At 37.0% G+C, this 19,600-nt stretch overlaps 1 protein-coding gene across 1 annotated transcript; it reads right to left on the bottom strand.

The window, feature by feature from the left end:
- Positions 1 to 621: 621 nt before the first annotated feature.
- Positions 622 to 19,486, bottom strand: LOC132178520 (Glycosyl hydrolase family 47 protein). The gene is made up of 17 exons (XM_059590953.2): positions 19,284 to 19,486; positions 18,173 to 18,292; positions 17,994 to 18,086; positions 16,598 to 16,684; positions 15,906 to 15,996; positions 15,114 to 15,169; positions 14,701 to 14,773; positions 13,149 to 13,258; positions 9,757 to 9,807; positions 5,704 to 5,792; positions 5,474 to 5,555; positions 5,257 to 5,370; positions 4,570 to 4,649; positions 3,522 to 3,657; positions 2,741 to 2,811; positions 2,378 to 2,624; positions 622 to 1,664 (listed from the first exon to the last, which is right to left on the bottom strand). The coding sequence occupies exons 1-17, from the start codon at positions 19,413 to 19,415 to the stop codon at positions 1,422 to 1,424; spliced, it is 1,875 nt and encodes a 624-aa protein (XP_059446936.2). The 5' UTR covers positions 19,416 to 19,486; the 3' UTR covers positions 622 to 1,421.
- Positions 19,487 to 19,600: the final 114 nt, after the last annotated feature.

Here is a 19,600-nt window from a genome sequence, read left to right as displayed (position 1 = left end):
CCAAGATATATATGTAAACATCCGAGGGTGCAAGGCATCTTCTAGACCACATCTCACCTATAAAGCTCCCTCTTACCCCCTTTCTCCTCTTTCCCACTTTGAATAAAAATAAAGATAAAAATAAAAATAAAAACTCACCTATAATGGTCATTTGTGCACAATGAATGTAATGTTCATAAAGTAGGCATTATGACAATATCTGCAATTGGTTGAGTAATTTCATCAAACAATTTGTGATCATTAACGGCTCCAAATCACCAGTAAATACCGACAAGTTTCCTAAACGGAGGGAATCTAACAGTCGGCAAGACATCTGACATTTGAAAATTATGAAGTGTTTGCTTCCGAGGAACAACGGGCTGACGAGAGTGTTTTTCCAGGGGAAGAAAAGATTGGGGCTGAGCCGGGATGGGTTTACCCTTAAAAACTCTGCACCCGAGTTGTTCTTCATATTACTCTAGCAAAAGCCCAAAAAACCAGATTTTTCCTTATTTCTTCATCAAGTGGATGATAGATCAGTTTGGTCTCTTTCATTTTGTTTTATGACAGTTACAAATTTATTTTTTTATTTTTTTAAAAAAGTGCACAAACATGGAGTTGGACAAAGAGAGACAAAGATAATGGAGTTGGGGAAAGGAATTAATCTTCAATTGTATTTGAAACACCGCAAATTCTCAATCATCATCCAACTAGGGCCTTTAGTACACTCCACGAAAAATCTAACATAAATACTTAATAAAATCAGATCAACTATGTCATTCTCATCAAATAATTTCAAGTTTGTAACAATTTTCAAATGAAGATATACCTTTCCTAGACAGGGATGAATAGCTGGAGACGCAAGAGTAGATGTCAAGCTTCGCACCCACCAGCCCATCAATGGCTGTATAGATAAACGAAATCAATGGTTAAAATTGTCCCCTTCTAGCAAATTTTGAACTGCGTTCTTCCAAATATGCCATTACACCACCCAAGCCTGGGCTGATGCGCCCTCCACCAAAATCAACTATAATGAAAAAGGAATGTACAAAATTCAGTTCCACTGTGCAAAGTTACAGGAGCCAAAATGTTGACCAAGTGCCACTGTTAAAGTATCCATCCCAAGGCAGCAAAACCAGCAATATGGATATCAGACAGACCTAGTTGTTCTTCCAGCATAAATTTCTATCCTCAATCACTATCAATAATGCCAAATTGCTCAAACATATGATCACAATGTGCAAACAGTCCAAAGAGAACTGCAATTGCTCGTCTTCTGAGTAGCCCGATAAAACTTTAACAAGTCAGATCCATTTTAAAAATTCAGTCCATCTCACGGGAGGATGTAGAAGGCTAAGATCCTGATGATTCGGGATTGTGTTCCAACCAATTACCTTGATTTCCAAGAGTTCTATTCCCACCCTAAAAGGCCTTCATCATACTTACGACAGATGAAGTGACTCCCTCTCTGATCCTCCCTCACTGGATTCCTGAAAGTTGTCATGGTTATTGTCATTGTCAGACGGTGAGTTAGCAGAACTGGGGTTTGGGACAACCACCATTGAATGGCTCTGCAAAACAGTTGGTTCCCTTTTGTTTGCAGACTCATACTGGTGAGTTGTATCAATTGAAGCCACGTATGATATCCCTAACTTTTGCCCATGAGATAGTCCTGGGCAAAATCCCTGCAGAACATTTTTTTTATAAGTAAAATCCCTGCAGAACATAAAATTATACATGTGAAATTAAAAGGCTTTTTGCATTCAGCTTATGCATGCTGATATCTTTCGTGAAGGAAAGCACTTATACTCTCTCTGAGCCCCCGCACATCATCTGCCTTATAACACTGCATTTTCTTTCATACATTAATTCATTTACTTCAGTTTCATTCTCTGTTTAGGTAGTTTGATGATGTTAAAGCATTAGACTGTTTTCTAAATTACCCCAATCTTTCTTCTTCACAAGACAGGAGGGGGGTGTTGGCACCCCTTAAAATAACACATCCACTTGAACCTAAATATTGAGCAAGGAGTACAAGCACATTCACCCCTCATCCACCTGATATGGTGAAAAATTATCCCCATTCTTAGTTCTAGTAAAATTAGTGAGACAACAACTGTTCTCAAGATCTGTGAAAAAGGTACTACAATGATTCCTGATTTTTTATTTTTTTTCCAGTAAGTTGCATGGAGAACATAATTTTATTATGACAAATATAATTTCCTAATCTTTTAACTAATTAAGATTGCATTTCTGGACCTTTTTACCAATCAAGATTATTAGTACTTCAATCAAGAAGAAAGATCAGAGGAAATAGTGCAGGCAATTTAGAAATGAAGTAAAACCCAGCAAGGTATTCTAAAAGGGTCTAAAAAAAACAAAAACAAAAGCCACTGACCTTAATCAACCCTGCTGTGGAGGTTGACTCAAAAGAAGAGGAGTATAAAGGAAATCCAGTGTGAACCCGACCTCCATCAGATCTACTAACATTAGCTTCTTGAAGATCGGTTGCAATGTCTGATGCATGAGATTCCTGTTTATAGCCTGCACTCTTACAAAAAGCACCGACATATGAACAATGTTCCAGCACTAAGGATATCTGAGGGGTTGCAGGCAATAAGTGGCCTTCAGTGCTAAAGATGTACCTGGAAAATGGAGAAATTTTCAGGAGGCATAAGGAAGAGATAAAAATAATGAAGGAATATCACTTTCATAAGTTCCAGCACTTAAAGATAATATTTAGAAAGCAGAAAGCACTTACTTGTATGGCCCACTTTCAACAAGGTTATCTGGACCAACGGCCAAATCGAAAAGAAGCCACAAGTACTTAACCTAATAATGTTACAAGTTATTAATTACATGCAATGAAAAAGAAAGAAATGATAGAAAAATTTAAACGCACGGAGTAGAAGTCAAAAGCTAGCAAAACATGGAATATTTGGAAGTACAGTGAATAAATTGTTCCCCAACTATCCCTGGCCACGTAAGATTTATAAACAAAACAAAGACCACCATTTAAGTTCAAAATGAAAGATTCGACATGAAGGTAGAGAAATTAGCACTTAGGTTTTGGCACAGGCAAGCCAGATTGGGACTCAAGGATGGTTTAAATGAGGTGCTTAGCTTCAAGGACTGGGTTGGGTTAGGACCCACCAACACAACCTGAACGGACTGTGTCGCAACCCTTGTCTAAGTGGCCATCCATTAAGGCCATAAAGAGGGGTCAAAACCACTCATTGATATAGAATCCTATCAAAGCATCTTCATATTCCACATATATTTGATCTAGCTCCACTTTATATTCTGTGTGCGCCCCAAATCTAATTTTTCACCAATAGTCAGTGACAATTGCATTGACAAGGCAATTAAGCCTAGTAGATCTACCAACCAAGACACTTTGAATAGTTCTTTGAACTCCCATCAAAAGCACACGAGTCATGAGCACCACATATAGAGGAGAAACTGTTTCCAGATCCACTTGACAATTATGATCTTCTGAAGATAGAAGACCAAAAGAGAACTCATGTAAAATTGGCCCTTACAGTCTCAGCTAGGAAAAAGCTCTCCATGTGATCTTCCTGTGTGTGAAACTCTACATCAGATATATGACAGTATCCACAAGGGCATCGGGCCCCATACTGCAAGCTGACAACCATGTCCCGGCCAACATCAAGATATCTACAAAGGAACACCATAAACAATATTTCAGTAGCAAAGAAGTGAAAGTGCATCAACAAGAGCAGAATTATTGAACCCCAATTACCAGGAACACTAATTTCCCTGCAATCTATGTTTCGGAATTTATCTCTCATAACATTCAAGATAATGATTTTGAACACTATATTAATCAACTCAAAAGAGATTCGTCTGACATGGTTTTCATTTTACAAGGGAAGATGTACAAAATATTAAACAAGATTTTAGCAATATACAGTATGCTTTTGGCACAAATACATGACAACGCCACATAGGCCCATCACAGATAGTAATATACAGGATGCTTTTGGCATAAATGCATGGAAGCGGTGCAGAGGCCCATCACAGATCAGGAGTTCTACCCAGAAAAAAAAAAAAGAAGGGTTCTACCACAATGTAACAATATTTAACACTCAAATTGCTTCTAAAATTAAGGGTCTGAAAACTGATTTGCAGTTCCAGAAGTTCAATTGTTCAACCTTTTCCAGCAACGGAAATACGGTAATGGATTCTTCATCCTCTTGCCCATCAATTAATCAAGGCAAAGTTGTACTCTTATTTTTTATGATATCATCAAGATGTAAAATAATTCTTCTTCAATTTGATATTCTTTTCTCTTTAGCTTTTAAAAATTGTCCAGGTTATTTAGCACAAGGGAAACACACATGCATACAGACACAAACAAAAGAAAGAGATATCACAAAACCACCCCTCTATTTAGTTGGTGAAAAAATAAAAAATAAAAAGACGTGAAAAAAATAGGCACCAAGAACGGTGAAAAAGGAAGCCTCTATAAAGTCAACTCTAATTTAATTGGGATTCATGCTCAATTAAGTTGGGTTGAGTTGAGAAGATTAAAAAGTCGCCAGAAAATTTATGTGGGTCAGAGCAAACCTGGGATCTCTGGTAGCTTTGTAAAGCCAATACGTGCTCTCTATTAACTCTGGACGCAGTGGGTAACTATTTTGCCCATGCTGAAAAACAAATGTAGAAATAAAACATTACACAAACACTAGTCTTATAATACCATCAATCTAGTAGTATAAGCAAATATATCATCTACAGACGAAGAAAACCACATTCAAAAAATCTAAAAAGAAGAAGAAAAAAACAAAAACAAAATATGAAACAGAGAAAAGCAGCAAAATATAACTGTTGATTTTTAAAGTCATCAGCCTAATGGTTTCTATAAACAGCCCTGAAATCTAAAACATTCCACAGAATGGCTACAAGGCAAGATGCTCGAACACATTCAAGTTGGTGCTACCTGACAAACCATTTGGCTGGTGGAAGGGAAGGTGCACTTAAACATTATTCTAACCTGCTAAACGCTTCAAACAAAACCTAGATGTTCAGAGGTCTAAGTGCTACCCTTAAAAGTCCAAAATTTAATCAAGCATACTGGAAATGCACAGATCCAAGAATACAAATTTAGCACAAGAAACGGCATTTGGGTTTATATTAGGTACATATATCAAATCCTTAATTATGAGACCAGCACACTTCTAGTAAACTGCCCTAAATGTAACGTAAGTTTGAATAACAATTGTCTTGCTGTTCAGATAATGATAATTAAGATACCTGAACACTGAGTGTAGCAAGATTAAAACCCTCAGGAGTGAAACCATATCTTTTCCAGACACTAAAGAAGGCACCATGCGTTCGAATTGCAGGATCAATGTCCCCAGCTAAAACCTTCCAATAACAGTAATACAAATTACACAATCAGAAAAATATCAAATAACCAAAGGGTCACTTACATATTTCATGGAAGACTGAACAAAAATAGACTGCAAACCTGAAGACCTGGCCAGAATGCCTGCAAACTATTAAACAATGGCCAGACAATAGCAGCAGAATCCATATTAACTTCCACATACCTGCACAGACATGCAAAAATTAGAAAACCAAGCTTTCAATAAAGCTAAATCCCAATGAGAACATAGAAAGAAAAAATAAATAAATGATAAAACCAGGGCAAGGAATTGTATGTTTACATAGTGGCACATAATAGCCACAAGCTTTTACCAAGGGTCATTGTAAAGATATTGCATAGCAGCCCTGTAAGCTTCTTGGAAAATGAACAAATACTCTTCGTCTCCAAATAACAAATAAGCCTGAAATGTCGGTTATAAAAGGTAAACAAGAACTGAAAATAAGTGCAACATCAGTTCATAAGTGCAACATCAGTTCACCACAAAAAAAAGCTTTTAGCATCATCTGTGTGTGTGTTCTGCTACATTGTTTACATATCATATGCAGCAATCACATCAGTTCATAAGAAGGCAGGCGCTAGTTAAAAAGACTGACTTTATTTCACCAAATCACGTGGTATATCCTTTGAAGCATTCTAGCGTCAACTATAGAAAGATACATGCTATGTGCAGGTGAAAAGAATATAAGTTAACAAAAGATAGAGATGAACTATAAAGGATCAATATCTTCTTTGGCTTCTACTCTCTGCTCAATTACGTGACAATAGTTAGTACAACTCCATCTTTTTATCAGTAGAAGAGCATAGGTTGAACTTGAAAGGAAAGCAGAAAAAAAAAATAGAAAACAGTGGTTTTCCCAAAAAGACCAAAACAAAGGCACAAAAACAAAATAAAACAATGGTTTCTCAATCTCCCTGCTAACAAGCACATTAGATATCAATAAGGACTTGTTCATATCCCACTCTCAACAAATCTTTTTACTTATATATATATAAAAAAAAAAGATACTAAAAAAAGATATCAATAAGGTCTTGGAACTATGATTCCTTGAACTCCCATCATGTCGACTCACTATACACCCTTTTCAAGAGTACTAAAACAAACATCCTGCAAGAAAACAAATCTCACTACTTGATCTCCTTGATGTTCAGCAGAATACCTAGTTATGAATGCTCCACTGAACCTCCCACCAATCCTTCATGAGTACAAATTGGTTTTTTGTAAAATAAACATATCCATCCTCGACAACATAAGCAATTGTTAGAAGAGTCTGTTAGGGTCAAATGAATACATTGGTGACATGGTTTTGTTACAGGGGCATTTTGGTCACTGTATTGAATATTACAATATATATAGATTATGAGTTGAGAGAGGCAAGGCACGTATGTAAGCCTCCTCTTTCACTATTTTCTTTCCTTGCAAACCTTATAACATGGTATCAGACGTTAGGGTTTGACTACATCGCACACGCACATCCTCTAATTGCTTCCACTCTCCTCTCTTCTTCTTATTTCTTTTTGGCTTTCTTTCGTGTGCTACTAATTGCAAACTTCTTAAGAGTGGGCTTCATGCCTGTGATTGGGGATAGATGGCACCGATATCACTGCCATCAATGGTGTGATGTCGTCGTCATCTCTACCGTCAGTTTTGTACACTCTACCACGTCCCCACTGGTGTATATGGCATAACTGGTATTGCGGCCATTGTGGTATGAGTTTTCTACCATGTTTAGAAACAATTGCTCAGGGTGTCGATTTGTGTTGGCCGGAGTTGTTTGACGTGGTTGGTGATGTCTATGGTGGCTACGGAGTATTGCAGAAGTCAAGTGTTTCGATGGTCAATGTTGTTGTCGTTGAAAAGATTGATTGTGGTCGTCGATTGGGTCTGTGGGCATCGTCGTTTTCTCCGACGAGGTATGGCTGCCGCCGATGAGTTTCAGGGGAATTGTTGGAGACGAGGATTGCCATTTGCTTGCCGGTGCTCTCTAGTTCCCATCGGGATAAGGTTATCCACTATTCAAGTTTAATTTGGGTCTAAGGATAGCTCAAGTTCAGTTTGGGCCAGGTTCAACCCAAATGGAAACGAGGTCAAAACATCAAGCCAACCGAGTTTTCATCTGGATCAACCCGTATTGGCCGGCTCAATCTAGTGTTTAGTGTTTTCTGATGGGGACTGATTTGTGTTGTTTCTCAGCTGGTTCAGATTAGTTCTCAGTGTTCCTCGGCCGATTCAGATCACTTCTCAATGTTTTTCGATTGGTTTGTGTTATTTCTCGGCTAGTTCAAGTCTGGTCTCAGGGGTTTTCAGCCTGTTAGGTCTTAGAAATTGGTCTCATTTGTGTTCAAAACTTTGCTTTTAAATCGCCTTCGTCACGTAACTATTTGGTGTGAAAAAGATGGGTTACAATTCTCGACATTAGATAGTGTCAAACGGACATTCTAACATCCTCTGTCTGAAGCTATTAAAGCTCTTCCAGTGCTTAACTGCCAAATGACCGTCAAATAGAAGTCCTAACATTGGAGCCACAGAGAGCTCCAGTTTGGGAAGTCAGATTAATGTCAAGTGGAAGTCATGACATTGGAGGTCCAGAGAGCTGTTGTTTAACGTCAAATGCCTATCAGATTGAAGTCATGAAGTTGGATCTCCAAAGAGCTACTGTTTGACAATGTTAGATATACATTAGATAGACGTCATGACGTTGGAGCTCCAGAAAGCTATTGTCTGACAACATTAGATCCAAGTGCTGATGTTGAAAAGATCTAAGAGCTATTGTTTGACAACACCAAATAGCCATCAAATAGACGTCATGACATTGCCAGCCAAATGTAAGAAAGTTAGCGATGAAACCCTAGCTGCCGTCAAGACGCCACAACGCGAACTGCACAATGTGGAAGGCATTTTTGTTTTCTTGTTGACCTCCATTTTCTCAATCTTTTCGACCTTGGTTCCGTAGGAGCAAATCAGAAAGATTGAGAAATAGAACCATCTGATATAAATTGTTAATTATGCCATCTATGGGTTTAGGCAAGAACATTGAGAATACCCCATTGAACCTTTCTAGAGATGATCTTACTTCAATCATCCTTGTGCCATGGGAGGATTTGTAAAAAGCCTATAGCTTTCTCTCTCTTGGAATTTGTTCCTTCAAACCACACCATACACAATCTTTCATAGCCAAGAAGTCTACCGGTGGGTTGATAAGGAGAGGCACACGAAAAAGTTTGGCCAGCAGAGAGCTGGCAAGTATCGTTGTCTAGTTGAAAAGTTGAATTATCTTACTATTACCAGGACAAATATGTCATATGTAGATAATATTGTTAGTCAGCTCTTGGAGGCTCCTATGGTTTCACAATGGGAAGTTGTTATTCGTATTATCTGGTATTTGAAGAGAACACTTGGTCTTGGGCTATCGCATAGACAAACAAACATCTCAGGGTAGAAAATTTGACTGATGCAGATTGGGCAGGCTATCTGAGGCCCTCAGATAGACGATCTACAACTAAATATTATTATACATTTTTTTTATCCATAAAATTTTTTTATTTTTTATTTTTTATTATACATTCTTGGGCAGTAATCTTGTCACTTGAAAAGGTAAGTAGAGAGTAGTGGCACGGTCCAGCGTCGAAGTAGAATCCAAGGCAACGGCTCGTGAGTTGACATGGTTATAGAATTTCTCTAGGAGTTTGGATTCTCGGCTCCTACTCCTATTCCATTGTTTTGTGATAAAATAAGCTGCTTTACATATTGCGTCTAACCCAATTTTTCATAAAAGGACAAAGCATATTGAGGTTGATTATCATTTTATTCGAGACAGATACTCAGTGAACAAATATCTACACCATTCGTGAAGTTTGGAGACCGGTTAATTGACATGTTTACAAAATCCTTTGGCAGAAGTGGTTAGAGTTTATTGGTTTCAAGCTGGACTTTATTATATATATGCTCCAGATTGAAGGGGATTGTTAGAAGTCTGTTAGGGATAAAAGAATAAGTTGGTGACAAGGTTTTGTAACAGGGGTATTTTAGTCATTGCATTGAATATTACAATATATAAAGATTATGAGACGAGAGAGGCAAGGCAGGAAGGTAAGCCTCCTCTTTCACTATTTTCTTTCCATGCAAACTTGGAACAACAATAAACATATCTGCAGTCTCCCCTCTTAACCTCCAAAGCACAAGAACATTCCAAAAAAGATATTTACCATGGGTTATAATTATAAGTTAGTTCATAAGTATATTGTATCTAGCACTCTTACCTCACAGATTTATATTTCTATGATTTTGCCTCATGTCATTTCAAATTATCAAAATTCATATTATAGAGCTGAAGGAGGTTTCAACATTCCAATTCATGTTTACTAACCTTTAGGAGATACTCATAGAAAGAGTCGATACTAGTTCCTATTCCAGCATCCTGAAAAGGCAGCAAAGAAACATAATTTTACATAGTGACATAAAAGTGGAAGGAGAAAATTGGTCTTCCCAAAGAACATGGAATTTAATTTAGGGGGAAAACAAGTTGGCAGGCTGGTTGATGATATTATAAGAACTATTCAAACAGACCTCAGACAGTAAAAACTATCAACTACCAATGCATCTCACTTCACTGCATATCTAAGTACATAGACAATCACATAGAGGTTTAAGTTTATAAACCATAGCGAAGTATGTTCTATTCAAGAAAACTTCAAATTGAAAATTTTATTTACTTTGATAAAAACATTAGTCACTCAGCCAGTACAAATGTAGCGAAATAGCTCTTTTGGGATATGCAATCAAAGAAATAGTGCAGTAATGTTGTCTTCCATTGTTAGATGCAACATTTTTGACACTTCACCATAAGCCTCCAATTCAAGCAAAACATCAATTATCCGGTATCATTAGGCTGAGATTCTCATAATCCAGCTAAATCAACTATTTTTTACATCTGGACATTACCAGAAGCATTTCAAGATGAAACTGGCTGGGAAATTTTCTAGGCAATACAATGTTTGCACACCAAAGTGAGAATGCTACAATTTTGCTGGAAGAAAGGATGAATGAATCTTTGATTGTAATCTTAGATCATAAAATTCCAAATGTAGCCACAGGTCCCATTGTATGGAGTTTTCCATTCCATATTCAATACAGTGATATAGGAGCCAAAGAAGAAGAATTCAGAAACAACATACAAAGTAACCAAAGAGAAGAAAAAAAATGATGGCATGAGTCCATGAGGACGTGTACAGATGAGAAAGTAGGCAGCGCATTTGCATGTGAGCAAGTTGAAGAAATTGGTTAGGACATGTTCAAACAAGGAAGTATTCAGTTTTTCTCGATTTTGCTGAGTTGTTTACGATGGGCGATTTGGAATTTTTCTAAGTCAAACCAAAAGCTTTTGAGCTTCGATCTGAAGAGGGAATTGGAGGCATTCGTTTTGCCGAGAGGAGCAAAGGAACTTACCAAGCAGTGATATTGGGCAAGCCAAGTGTGATGTGGTGGAGGCCAACGGTGGAGAAATTGGTTAGGTGTACAGAGTTGAGAGAGTTTTACAGATCATTTAGGTCTGGGAGTATAATATATATTGCCCAGAGGCATACGAAATTACGAATAGCCATTGAGGGTTAGAGATATCAAAGTATGAAATAGGTGGCCAGAGAAGCGTCATTGTCATTCCGGAGGGCAGAGAAGGAAGAGGATGGGAGGGTTGTGTTGCACAGATGAGCAAGGTGGTCAGATTTCTCAAGCCTCATGGTAATGCAGGGAGCATGAACAAGAAAACCTATGGTGGTATTCCGCTGGTGTCACGATTGGTGGGGAATAGTCAATGGACGTTTGCGGAGGCTCTAGTAGGGAAGGGGCATGATCAGGAATAGAAAATTTGAGCAGGGACAGATTGGGTAATTTGGAGATTCAAATGTTAAAGAAGATGGATAGTTTTGGTAAGAAAGAAATTTTGTTGTTACAAAGAGGTCAAGCTGGCAGTGATAATGTGATTTTCACTTCGAAGGCTAAGGAGAATTTCCTTAATTTCAGCTCTGTCAAAGATATGGTGATAATCCATAAAAAGGGAAGTGGACAGATGGATAAGTAAACTGGAAGTGGGTCAGATTCCAATTGAGCCCGGGCCTGACGCACTAAAGATTAAGCCCAAGCTGCAAGATATTACGAACGATGGAGGGGGGGCTATGGATGTGGGCTCATGAAAATCAGGGGCTGAAATGGATTATGCTTTAATAAGTCTGATGGGCCAAAGGGGAAAAAAATCAATGGGAAAGGGAAAATTAATATTGGGCTGAAAAAGGGTGAATCCAACACCAATATCTGCAAGGAAGACCAGAGTTTGTCAAAGAAAGGTTAAGGGCCAATTAGGAAAAGGGAGGCAATTTATAAAAGGGGGTAAAACCAACAGAAAACGTTATTTAGAGAGTGAAGGAAGATGCAGTCCGATCGCTGAGTCGAGTAAGTCTGGTAAGAAGGAAGCTACTCCAGCTGAACCATGACAAGTTGAGGTGAGCTCAAGAGTTCAGGAGGGATGAAATGATGGAGTTAGGATGATAACTATGCAAACGACGAGAGCAGAATTAACCGATACTACTAGGCTTTGTCCAACCAAGATAGAAGAAAATAGGGGTACACCGACAAGGGTGATTAATGCTCAAATAAAGATGGCAGAAGCTACCGAAACACTTGGGTCTTGTTCAGACATGGTCGAAGAAAGTATGGGTTCTCTAATAAGGGTGGTTACGGCTTAGAGGAAGATAGTAGAAGCTGCTGGATCATCTCGGGCTTGTATAGACAAGGCCGAAGGAAGCAAGGGTGCTGAGAATGAGGGGGTAAGAAGACAGGAAAGTGGGTATTTGCTTAAGGGGATTTCTTTGAATGTTGAATATCAGGATGGGTCAGGAATTAGTAAAGGAGAGTCATGGTTGTGGGGAAATGGGTGTTTGAAAGTGGCGGTGAATTCAGGAAAGTCTTCATGTCCGAAGGAAGACTCTTCTTTCGTTGAGAGAGTTAGGGTTGACAAATGAGGAAATTCAATAACGATCTATCACAAATCCAATAGTAATTTTAAAAGCCACATCAATTTTTGCTGGACACTAGGAAAACCCAAGGGTGACGTCTATCATTACTCCTCTTGTATACTACGGTTATTGTTTACTAGGGTCCCCTTTGCGCTTTTCTAATGAAATTAAATTATTTATCAAAAAGAAAATAACCAAAGAATTCCAACAACCTTAGGTGAAAATGACGTGTGCAAAACAGTTAACATTGCTCATCTCAAAGGCATCTTCCATGGAAGAGAGGGAGAGAGAGAGAGGGGACATAAAGTTAAATGTAATTATCTACCTTATCTTATTTACACCTCAACTACAGTATTACAACTAACTCAAGAAGATCTATTGAATGAAAGAAGAGAAAAGAAAAAAAAGGCAAAGACAGTTGAAAAGGATTCTCATTGGTCTAAAGGACCCTCATAAGATGGAAGTACAGGTTTTTATGTTAGCTGATGTTAGCTGCCAACCTACTACAACCTTCCTTCATCCAGGCCTACAAACAGCTGTGCAAAGAATTGAGACACTAAGCATTGCAGAAGTAAAGCTTACTTTCTGTTGACTTATCCAAAAGAAGTAAGTATTAACATTATGATGTCATCTAACCCAAAAAAAAAAAAAAAAAAAAAAAGGAAGGAAAAGATTAGATATTAAACAACAGATACAGATAACTCCAATTAGCATGGCCCTCGCAATGAAATCAAGTTAAGTAGAATGTTACCTTTTGTGTCCATTCACCTGTAAAAACATTGATATGAGCACCAACTAAATTCAGCTTTGAACGACGTGCCCAAAGTCCACGAACTGCATTCTTGGTAACTTGTTCAAAAACTGCATTTCAGTGAAGTTGGGCCATATGTCAACTATGCATTTTGCAGTGAGTCCCGTCCCTTTACCCCAGAAAAGAAAAGAAACAGAAAATGGGGAAAGAAAAAGCAAAAGAAAAGAACAAAGTAATAAGTAGGAGAAGAGGAGTAAGAAGGTCAGTCGTATACAAGACCCTACTTTGAGATTCTAGTCTGTGAAGCCAAAAATAAGAGGATAAAACCAGTATTTTTATAACTTCCTATGCTACAAAAAGTATAGCCAGAAAGGTCACATGTTCACAACACCCGCTTGATAGACCATCATTAATATGGTAGCACAATAACATCTTCAATGTAGGATGTTTCATGTTTTTAAGCTAAAGGGAAAAAAAAAATGATCCATTGTCCATAACAATATAACGAGGGCAAGAGGCAAATCAGGTCTAAAAAATACATGTATGGCACGTGATCGAGATTTTATCCATTCTAATGAGTTGGGCTAATGGAAGGGCTTTTTTTGACAACTTGAAGGGGTTTGAGTATGATAGTTGGTAGTCCATAGGGGCAATGTGTAAATGAGCAGTAGTTGAGGGGCGTTGAGTAATTGAACCCTTAAAAAACACCAAAAAAAAAAAATGGAAGTTTGAGTAATGACCCCAAACATTATTCATTAGATACATATGAAAGTAGTATATTGATAGCATCATGAAGGATAAAGTGAAAAGGTTATATTCTAGATATCTTTTTTGAAAACTAAATTCAGTTTAAAAATAAAAAAAATAAAAAATAAATAAAAAAATAAAAAAATAAAAAATAAAAGAAAGCACCAAAGGCATGCAACCACCATGGTACACGAAAAGTATATCTGATATTCTAGGTATCTTTAAGACAATGCCATAATACCTCAGCCTCCATAACCATATCAAATGAAATTATAGCATTAAAATTTTTGAAAGGTGGTAGCATCCCCCGATGAGCTAGAAAAATCTAGTCCTTTTTCATGTCAGCTGCCTAGGAAAATTGGTAAACTGTTATGGCTGCCAAGATTAAGACTTGCTTGAAAATATAGGCAAGCCACCAAGCTAGTGGCTGCTCATCAAGCCTAGCCTCTAGCAGGAAGCCCAATAGCCTGCCTGATCATATTTTGGGAGAGACACAGAGATCAAAAAGAAAAATCACTAAGTAGTGCTACAGTACCAAGTCGACCCTAGCTATGGAAATTTAGGACACATCATAGGAGCACAAATTTCAAAATCTGGAGAGACAAAGGGCACTAGAAGTCAACAAAAAACCAGCTGCCAGTAATGTACTGCCTTTCAAGATTCAGACCTTTAAAAAGTGAAACTTGGTATTGTACAACAACTTTCTCCTACATATTGTCAATTAAAGGCCGCAAGACAGCATTTTGTCTAAACTATTGAATATTGATAGCATGTCTTCCCACAAAATGAAGGTAGTAACACTTACTGGGATCATTTGTCAAACGGCTAAGCACTCCAAATTCCAAAGTCAAAGTCCCACCACCAGCTGTTGATGTTATCTAAACAAAACCAGAAGTGGAATTTTAATGCTCTACCTATATATTACGAAACAGAGATTAAAGACACAGGAAAGATAAGTAATTAACAGAAGATGGTTAGTAAGTATTAAATCAATGGTACAATTCTGCATCTTCACTCATTAGTCCTCAGTAATTACGTGGTAATCATAAACTCGCAGACTATTAGAATTTATCCAGGTAAGCATTATACAGTAGCAATTAGTGAACTGGAAATCAATGTGTGGTCCTACAATGTTATCAGCTGCTTTCACACTAGAATGCAACAGCAAAACTCGAGAAAACAAACTTGCACATGAGGAGAAATGCAAAAAGGCTTTGCCTTGCTTTCATCTTCATCAACTCCATGCAAAAGGTTGACAGATCCAAATGGAATGCCTGCAATACATAGTACCTGAACATCATCATAAAATGATAGAACATTTATACTTGAAATGCCCGTATGTGAAATATTTACTTCTTCAGCAATTGGAAACAAAGTGTTTGATGTTCAAACATGGTTCAGTACTGCACATGATTTTTTCAATAAATAAGTAATTCATTGAAAATCGAAAAGGGGCGTAACCCTAGTACACAGGATGTATACAAAAAAAGGCCCCACTAAAGGCAAAGCTACACAAATGATTTAAATCTTTATGAAGCTAAAAGTTGCTTTCCATCAAGCCAAACTGCTAGAGCCACAAAGCTAGTCATGCACAGCCCTTCGGTAATTGTCAAGTAAAAACTCCTCAACCATTTAACTTGAGATAATAAACGAGATATTAACATTCATTTTTTTTTTTTTTTTTTGATAAGTAATGAGATATTAACATTCATTTATGGCCTACCTCTGCCAATCTAAGCCTTGCATCAAAACTAGAGAGGTATGCGTGCCACTTGTCAAACATAGCATTCGATATTCCAAAATTAGTGGTATTATTATATGTTAAGTAAAAAACATTCTTAATTTAATATTCTGCAAAATGGTGATAAGATGCTATCAAGTACCCAAAAGTCAGGAGATAGGCATAAAATAAACCACCCAAGAATTGAAATCATAAAAATCCAAGACAAATAGCTAAATTCAACCTGCAATAACTTGCACAGATCAATCAAAATCATCAGGTAGTAATACCTGTAGGAGTGTCAAACGCAGGTAACAATCTCCGGGCCAGATCCTCTGCTAAGTTAAGTAATTGATTGTCATAGGAAGGGATTTTCATGCCCTGAACAAATCAAAAGCGTTTGAGGACATTATAGCAACGCCATATTCTATGAAAGGGCAGTAGAACAACTAATTATTAAGGGGTAACAAACACTATCAAGGTTTGGCTGACTGGAAAAGGTTTCACCTACAAAGGTGCACCTATATAATTACAACCTAAAGCAAGCGTGTAGAAAATTCTTTTGTAGTTACAATCACCCTCTTCTCAGCAAAATATGGTCCCTAACTACTCCATGTATAATATTTTATCAACCAAGCAACCTCAGAAAGCCAGTTTTATATATATCTTTAGGCTTCACCATTGATTCTATTCTCTCAATGCCAACCTCCCTTTTTTTTTAATAAGTAATTAAATCATATTAGAAAGCACAAAGGGGGGAGCAACCCTAGTATGCAAAGAGTATAAAAAGAGACACACCCACTTAGGGGGCCCAACCTCCCATTGAAGAAACAAAAAGCATTGACATAGCGTTCACATGGATCATTGAAAGTGAACTGCCCGTACTATTTATGCTGATGCCTAAAAGAGAAATCCAATGCTTTTTCTTTAATAACAGAATTGTAAGGAAAATGATTCATAGAGGTACATGTACAACTAATACCGTAGCATAATCACTCGCAATAAGATGACCAGAAAGTAGACCTCCAAGAACGCGAATAGTAGTCTCAAACAAAGATACTGTCTTATTCTGCAAAGCATATAAAAAATTCCAAGTTAGATTTTCAACTTCATTTTATTATAACCAAAGAATATGTACATTGACTGAGAGCAATTCTAGCCAAAAAAATGTAGAATGTGCGTTAAAATAAAAACTATATATGGCCAGAAGCGGGGAAAAGAATCAACAGAAAGCAATGAAGACAAATGTAAGTACAAAACTAAAATCTTTAAACTTCCAAGATATTCAAAAAGAAAATCTGCAATTAAGATATATAGTATTAGAACGTAAAATTTTTTCCAATGTAACAAGAAATATTTGCAACCCCATTTTACAACGAGATCATACATGTAGCACATGAATGTTACTGTCGTTGGATTGCAAGAAACTAGGACAGTTTTACTTACTAAGGCAAAGACCAGGATGATAGAAGAGAAGTTCAGGATCTTTGGATTTTTATAGAAGCTTAAGTTCAAAATTTTGATACTGATCAAGAAGAGACAGGTCATAATAAAATTAGAGGAAGGGATAAGATAGAAGAATCACTTTTGAACATCCATCATTAGGTAGAAGAAAACCTGTCAATTAACACTAACTTGAATGACAACAAAAACATTCCTCTGCCATTTAAAATCAATCATCCCCCCCATTGCATTAAAATTCAGCCCTTCACAGGCTTTTTGCTAAATTTTAGCAAATTTACACCACTTATAAGTAAGAGATAAACTTGGAGAGCCCAACGATGGATATAATCTGAGGAGGAACCCTGTAGATCACATAAATTCTTTCTACATTACTCATACTAGATGCTGGCACCTCATTGACTTACAAGGCACCCCAACTATGAGGTATACTGGGAATAGGCATATTTTGATTATTAATTTATTTATTAACAGCACATGGAAATTCACAGAGCATTCTCACAAAGATACAATATAATCCATCAAGTTTCAATCATAATTTTCGATATTTCCCGACTAAAAAAATGATTATGAGAAAAAATTTATGGATGCTAAATTTAGTTTAACGAAATGTAAGTTTAAAATGTTTCCAAAAAAAAAAAGTTTCAAAATTTGTATAATCAAGTTCACAGGTCACCACAAACTTGCTTGTTGTGGTAGCCTCAGAGTGAACCAGTCAGTTTATCAAGTTAAACATGAAATAACAACTACACTAATTAAGTATCTTTGCCAAGACAAAATTGGCTTTCACAAATGCCTACTTTACTTTTGTAAATGATTATTTGATGGTGTCAAATTAACCCAAAAACCAATCCCAACTAACTTTAAACATGAATGCAAAAAAAAAAAAAAAAAAAAAAAAAAAGAGCATTACTCACTATATCGAATCGAAGGTTTTTACCAATCCATTCAACAGAGGCAGCAAAGCGTTCACGGTCACCAAGTAAAGCCAGTGTGTCTAAGGAGTCAATCTGTGAGAATGGTGTGATGGCAACGCCAGGTAAGAGATGCAAGAACTTAAATATAGATCAAATTTGAAAAGAAGAAACTATCGTACCAAAGTTAAGGCATAACCACCGAGCGTATCTTCCCCTCCACACGATAGAGGCCTTAATTCATCAAGTGGAAAGGCATGCTTCATATATGAATCAAAAGCATGATAGAACATTCCATGCACCTGAATTGCATATAGAAATCCATCTCTCCTACTTTAATTAAAAGATCAAACAGAACATACATAACATCACAACTCAAACGCTAATAAAAGGGCAACCTGCCAACAATGTAAGCAGTCAGTTCTCTCGGAAGAATCAAATCCAACACTATTTCCAATTAACATTAAATCAAAACTCCTGATATGCATGGAAGACAATTTACAAGGAAAACAACCTGGGAAAAGAAATTCAGAGCTATTTCCATCTTTAGAATTCAATGTTTTCATAAACACAGAAAGATCATATCCTGACACAAAACAAGATCATCAACAAAACCATTTCTTAATGTTACGCAATATTTATGAATTTTACGAGAACAAAATTCAAAGGCCAGATAAGAAAACGATCAAGCGTTTTATAAAACACTCGTACAAATATCTTTTAACTATGAAACCACAGTTTCTTAATTTGTAAACACACCAGGGGAATTGAAATGTGAACGTAACCGCGTATATATATATTTGATGAATGAGTAACTTTCATTAACAAAACAACAAAACACTATACAAAGAAAAGCTAAAGCTGAAAATACCTAAACAAACAAATAAAATCTCCACAAAAATTAAACCAATATCCCATCTATACCCCAAGCACTACAAAGAATATCATTTCCTCTAGTTTTTTTCTTTTCTTCAGCCCTAACCGCGTATATATATTTGCAATTGCTTTTAAATGAAAAGACATAATTGATTTCTCATTCAAACACATGCCCCATAAGAATCACCAGCTTAAGACCCCATTAGCCCTTCATTTAAAATTCCAAAATGGGTTTTTTGAATAGACCTCTGTTTTTTTTATGTTTCACTACCTAACAGGAACTCTGCATCCCAACTGTTCGAACATTCACCAGAGAAACAGCAAAGCATTGATGGTATTACGATAAAGGCAATGGTCATTGGTCGAAAAAAAAAAAACCCAAATTTCGTTTTGGGATAGGATTCGACAGGGGGTTACCTCGTCTCGGAGCTGTCTGGCTTCCTCGGGAGTGACGCCCTCTGCAAGAGCTGTGAGTATGAAAGCGTTAGGATAAGCTGAGAGCAACAAGAAGAGCAAGAGGATTTGAGACAATGGCTTCGGAGCTTCCATTGTGTGCACTCTTTCTTTCTGTCACTCGGTCTTTAACATCTACTTTTGAGTTTCGGGTATCTGCCTTAGCTAGCGCGTGCTACAAAGTTTTTCCATTACACACAACTTATTCATATTCGTAATCTTTAAAATCTGAGTAATATATTGGATTAATTGATATAATTTTTTTTTTTTTTTTTACATGT

The sequence above is a fragment of the Corylus avellana genome, chromosome 4, assembly GCF_965113065.1.
Source record: "Corylus avellana chromosome 4, dhCorAvel1.hap1.2, whole genome shotgun sequence".
NCBI lineage: Eukaryota > Viridiplantae > Streptophyta > Magnoliopsida > Fagales > Betulaceae > Corylus > Corylus avellana.
This window is presented reverse-complemented; position numbering and strand designations above follow the sequence as displayed.